General features: G+C 40.7%; 1 protein-coding gene across 1 annotated transcript in view; it reads left to right on the forward strand.

Moving 5' to 3' along the window:
* The first annotated feature begins 3600 nt into the window (after nt 1-3600).
* tbc1d2 (TBC1 domain family, member 2) overlaps nt 3601-5778 on the forward strand; it is a 19302-nt gene continuing 17124 nt past the window's right edge. The window contains exons 1-3 of the mRNA XM_008301450.1: nt 3601-3854; nt 4407-4543; nt 4616-4738. Of these exons, the coding sequence (XP_008299672.1) occupies nt 4411-4543; nt 4616-4738 (256 nt within the window). The 5' untranslated portion in view covers nt 3601-3854; nt 4407-4410. The remainder of the gene's footprint in view (nt 3855-4406; nt 4544-4615; nt 4739-5778) is intronic.

Here is a 5778-nt window from a genome sequence, read left to right on the forward strand (position 1 = left end):
AGTCTTCTAAGGTTCACCCTGGTAGCCTCAGATTGAACACCTGGTTTAATAAGTGACCATCATACATCAGCCTGGACAGTTACTAGACATCAACACGTCTCTGTCACTGCTGTTGGAGTTGTTTGTTTAAAGGAATCATGACTTTATTCTGAAAGTGTTCCTCTGACCACCATCCTATGGTCAGAGGGTTACACACAATAAATGTAGGAAGACTGGCAGAATCAGAGCCAAGATGGTGGACAGCAGGAGGACTATGTAACGTATGTGGGCTGGATGGCTGACTGCGGCTACAGAGAACTGGTTCTTCTAAGGAGCCTGGATTGTGACTGAACACAGGAGGCAGTAGTAAAGTTTGAATCTGTATTAACAAGAAAGTTCTTTACAAAATGAATAACCAGTACACCCAAACACCATTCTAGGAAAGAGGGAAAAATAATGGATTACCCACAATAACTCAGTAGTTGTCAGTAATTCCTGTATATAGTCCTCAAAAGAAAAAGTGTTCACATGTTTTTTCTTTGTAATCCAAAAACAGGTGGTCCAGGTAGGTAGGTGGGTCATTTATCCTACCGGGTCCATGATCTGGCCGCCAGGTGAACTGGGTGGAATGGACTCCAAAAGACAATCCAGAACAGAACCTAAAGGGTCAAAAATACACACAAGGTTTGCATAACATAATCAATACCTAACAGTAACCAACATAAAACCAATGCATGTATAATCACACACGGTAAGACAGTCCATTAACTAAATCAATTGATTGGCCATAGATTAATTGATAGATCAGATAATCAACTCAACAGTCAAGTTAATTGGTCATAGATAAATCAAACTCCAAGTGCGCCTTCTATAACTGACATTTAAGTCCAAACTCCTCAAGCAGAGTTTAAGAGTTAAATTACTTCCAAGTTCAAATTAATCATTGCACAATAATATCATTTCAGTGAATGCGGAGCTACAGTTGACCAAACCCCAGAGCCGATCAGGCCTTAATAAAAACAAAANAAATGTTGGTCTCAGAGTCCTCAGAGTGGATTTCATTGTGTGCTCCACATGAAGCTGCTCCTTCTAATGATTCCACATGAGTGTGTTTGATTTGACCAACATCAAGTGTTGAGCTTTGATTCCATCAGCCTCCAGTCAACTTGACTGTGTGAAGAAATGTCTGCAACAAGCTCTGTTCTCTGTCACAGACTGTTGGATCCAGTCACACTGGTCCAAGAAGGCAGTGAAATGCTGCTTTGACGTGACATGAATGCAGTCGATATCCAGCTGAATGCAGACACAAATGGAACCATGTTGTTGAGCCGCTCTGTGCAGGATGTGAAGCTTTGTTGACTGTGTGAGAAAACAGCCTCCACATGTTGGACATGTCACAATATCACACAGTTCATCAGGGACAAAGCAGTCGTTTCCTTTGAGCAGCTGCAGGTAACACGTGGACGAGCACGCTCACATCTTTGACACCTGTCCAGGTAAGAAGCTGTTGAGACAATTCAGAAGAAGTCAATCACTGAGCTGCAGCTGCTTCTTCAACATCTGTGAAAAACGTGTGAACGTGTCTTTTGTCTTCATCTGGATGTTTATGTTGTAACATCTCTGAGCGTCATTCTATCGTCCACACTGTGTTTTTGTCTGTTGGACACGACGACGGTAAGAAGTGTGAGAATGAAGTGACAGAGAAGTGAGAGCGAGTAGAAATGGAGGAATGAGAACAGACGTGAGTGTTGGGGATCAGCGCCCTCAAGCGGTCACAGCTACTAACTGCAGCTGGGTCAGTTCCGGGTTGGCAGCGCAGAGAATCATGGGAATGTGAGTGTTTAGATGTAAAGTGTTAAATGAGTCGTTGTGTGATTGTTGAGCAGGTGTTGATCAGGTGGTTTGTGAGTAACAAACATCCACGACAGACTCTGAGAGCGACTCATTAGAGGACAATTATAGAACAACAGTTGGTCGCTGGAATAATTCAATAAAACCGTTAAATGATGGCTGCAGCGTTTATGTGTCCTGTTTGCCTGATGGTAGTGTGTTGGGGAAACTAAAGTATAATGCCAAGCTGAAGTCACTATAACAGACCTCTGTACGAAATAAAACTAAGAAGATGAATACTTTTCCTGTTAATTATACATCATAAGTACAAACCTAAAACTTTATTGATACACTATTATGTGAGCATTTCTCTGCTGTGTTTTAACGTTTCTAAAATGTACATGTTTTTAAATTACTATATTTAAATCCTCATCAGGAGAACTAAAGGAATCACATACACTTGCCTTTGTAGTCACTACATCTGTAATGTAAGAGTTTGGAGACAAAACACAAGAACCCCTCTGGGGGCAGGTATAGACTATCATAAGGAAGTATATATACACACACACATATATATATATACACAAGTGATGATGTAGAAACATTGACTGCTGTATAGAAATGAGTCAAACCTGCACCAGACTGTCTGAGAGAAGCTTTTAAACACGGCTGCTGATTTGAGAAACCTTTGTTCTGTTTCTGAACATAAAGAAGACAGATTATACATGGTGCTGTTAGATCTGGACCTGGCCTCATGTCGTCTACGTTTGGGGGAAAAAATTCAATAAAATCTTCCATTTGTGCATTTTTCCAAATAGAACAAAGTCCTCGTAGATGAGAGAGTGTGTTTCAGACAGCACGAAGGCTTCACTTAAAATGTCCAACACTGTTTTACAATTTTTTTCAAATGTGAAAACAAACAAAGAATCTGTGGCTCAGCGCTGAAAGATAACTTTTTCTGAACTTGAGCGTCATGAGTCAGTGTGAATATGAAGTTGTATGGAGAGCTGCAGTTAGTGCCTGTGACCGCTGGAGGGCGCTGATCCCCAACACTCACGTCTGTTCTCATTCCTCCATTTCTACTCGCTCTCACTTCTCTGTCACTTTATTCTCACACTTCTTATCATCGTCGTGTCCAACAGACTAAAACACAGTGTGGACGATAGAATGACGCTCAGAGATGTTACAACATAAACATCCAGATGAAGACAAACGACACGTTCACACGTGTTTCACAGATGTTGAAGAAGCGGCTGCAGCTCAGTGATTGACTTCTTCTGAATTGTCTCAACAGCTTCTTACCTGGACAGGTGTCAAAGATGCGAGCGTGCTCAATGAAATACGCTCTGAGAAACACAGCGAGCGTCTTTGACTGTTCACAAAAGTCTGACTAATTAAAAGACCCTTCAAAATGATTAATTAGGCTCATTTATTCGACTAATTTAAATATGAAGATTCGGAACCTACAACATTAGTGATACAATAATTAATATATAATTATACCTGACCTTAATTATATAAATATACCTGACCTGTGTAAATATTCAGATTTACAACCTACAATATTTTCAAATATGCAAATTTCAGCCGCAGTGATCCAAACAACGCGTCTGCTCTCCTTCCTCAGGGAAATATAGATCCATCAGAGGTGCAGCACTTCCCTCTGAAATACTGTGCAGCTGAAGGACTGAGCATCACAAAGGCCAGATGAGAAATCAGTGCTGTCTCTCATGTGCCACGTTTTATTTTGAAGTTACCAGGACTTATTTTGAAATGAAAGTCGGAGATTGCGTATGTTGTCGAGCAGCAAGGAGCGTCACCGGCTGGAGGAGCAGGAGCTGCTCCGCAAGAGACTCAATCCACAAAAGAAGAAGAGAACAACAAGGACGACCAGTAAACAACAACAAGTAAACAACAACAGGGAGTAAGGAAGAAGCAGTGACCCGGATGAGGCCGTGAAGCTGCGGATCACTTTGTTTTCTTCACACAGACTCAAACAGCTGCTCCAGCTGCCAGTCAACCTGGATCCGGCCCCGCCCCCTCAGGTAAGCGCACAGGTGTGTTCGCCTGGCTGCAGTTTACTAAAGTACTCTAGAACTCAACGTACCACTGCAGAACTGCAGAAAAACTACTCTTCCTTTATGTAATTAGAGGAAAAGTGCATATTCTGAGCTTCATGTAGGTAAAGTGTCAGCAGTAAAGTACTCAAGTATCCTGGCTTATCTCTACTCTGTCTCTGACTTGTCTCTAACCTGTCCCTAACTAGTCTCTGACTCGTCGTTGACTCGTCTCTGTTTTGTCTCTGAGTGGCTAATGCTTTGATGGTGTCTCCTGTGCTAATGTGTTGTGTCTTAAATCTATTACACATTGAATATTACACTAAACCTTTAAAAAAAAAAAAAGGAGAAAATTGCACTTGGATATTTTGGTTCGGCTCTGATGTGAACTGGACAAAATAAAGGGCGTCTTAATGTCAAACTGTCCACCTTCTGAATTCAAACGAGGCTCCAACAGTCTGATGGTTTACAGCTGAAACATTGTTCCAGTTTCTTTCCCTCCGTCATTCTCCTGCTCTCTGTTTTGTTTTCTGTTTTTAGCAGGATGGAGGGAAGCGGCTCGGCAGGAAATCCCAGCGCTGCCTCGTCTCGCTCACTTCCTGCCCTCGCTGACAAGGCAACGCTGCAACCAGATGGCCAGGGATCCGAGTCTGAGGATGAAGACGAGGAGAGACNCTGCTGCTCTTCATCCTGATGAGCTGCTGATCAAACTCATTCATCTCCTCTCTTCTTTCTTCTTCTCTCTGCAGATGGAAGTGATGCTGATCAGGACGGTGTTTGTGCTGAGAAGATGAACTGTGTCCTGATGATCCAGAGGTTGAAGCAGCAGCAGCTGGTGTGTAGAGACTCTGACTGGACCATGTTACTGGGAGGTGGACTGGGAACCAGGATGACGTCTGTTATTACTGTATAGTTGAGTGTTGCAGCTCCACACTGACTATGGTTAGATTAGTTCTGACCTTGAGGGTTTTTTTTTCAATTAAATTCCCCTTTTAAGCTAAACCCACCCTGTCTGTCCATGAACATTTTTTTGCATATTTCCCAGAAGTAGATTATTTCTTGCTTTGTACATGATTTGTGCAGTCTTGAATTTCACCAGATCAGTGAACTTCAGTGTATGTGACTTCAAAAATAGTGGATTGGTAAGTTCAAGATGTCCAGTGTTATGAATGATTCCTATTGCTCTTTTTTGTAATGTGCATAATGGCTGCAAGTTGATTTTGTAGGTGTTACCCCATATCTCCACACAGTAACTCAGATACAGTAATATGAATGCATTATGGAGTGTATGTAGCGATTTATGGTCTAGAATATGTCTTGATTTTCCCAGGATGGATATAGATTTCGCTAATTTTGCTTTGACATGATTTATGTATTTATTTGCCATAATTTTAACAAAAAAAGGTAAATTTATATGTTAATTGTAAAATAAATAAATTGTTACATTGCAAATTAATTAAAGTAAAATCAGATAAAAAAGATGTTTATTTCTATAGTTTGTAGACAAAAAACAAACAAATCATGCCACAGCTGTAAATACTACTGACATTCAAAATCTGTTTTTTTAAAGAAATATTATTTTGTTGTTTTACAGTGTCTGATCATAAAAGTTGTACTGTTTTCGTTTTTCAATCAACAACAACAACAAAATCAATCAATAAAACACAGACATTTGCTGTCATTTTGACTGTTTTTATTTTATTTTTTAAATGTATTGTTCCACTGTTAACTCTTAACTTCGTCCTTGGACTTGCTGCTGCCAGATGTTCCTCATGTGTCCTGAAATGAGCTGCAGCTGAAATGACATTTAGTCCATGAAATGTTGGTCTCAGAGTCCTCAGAGTGGATTTCATTGTGTGCTCCACATGAAGCTGCTCCTTCTAATGATTCCACATGAGTGTGTTTGATTTGA

Source organism: Stegastes partitus, unplaced genomic scaffold (genome assembly GCF_000690725.1).
Source record: "Stegastes partitus isolate 25-593 unplaced genomic scaffold, Stegastes_partitus-1.0.2 Scaffold1673, whole genome shotgun sequence".
Lineage (NCBI taxonomy): Eukaryota > Metazoa > Chordata > Actinopteri > Pomacentridae > Stegastes > Stegastes partitus.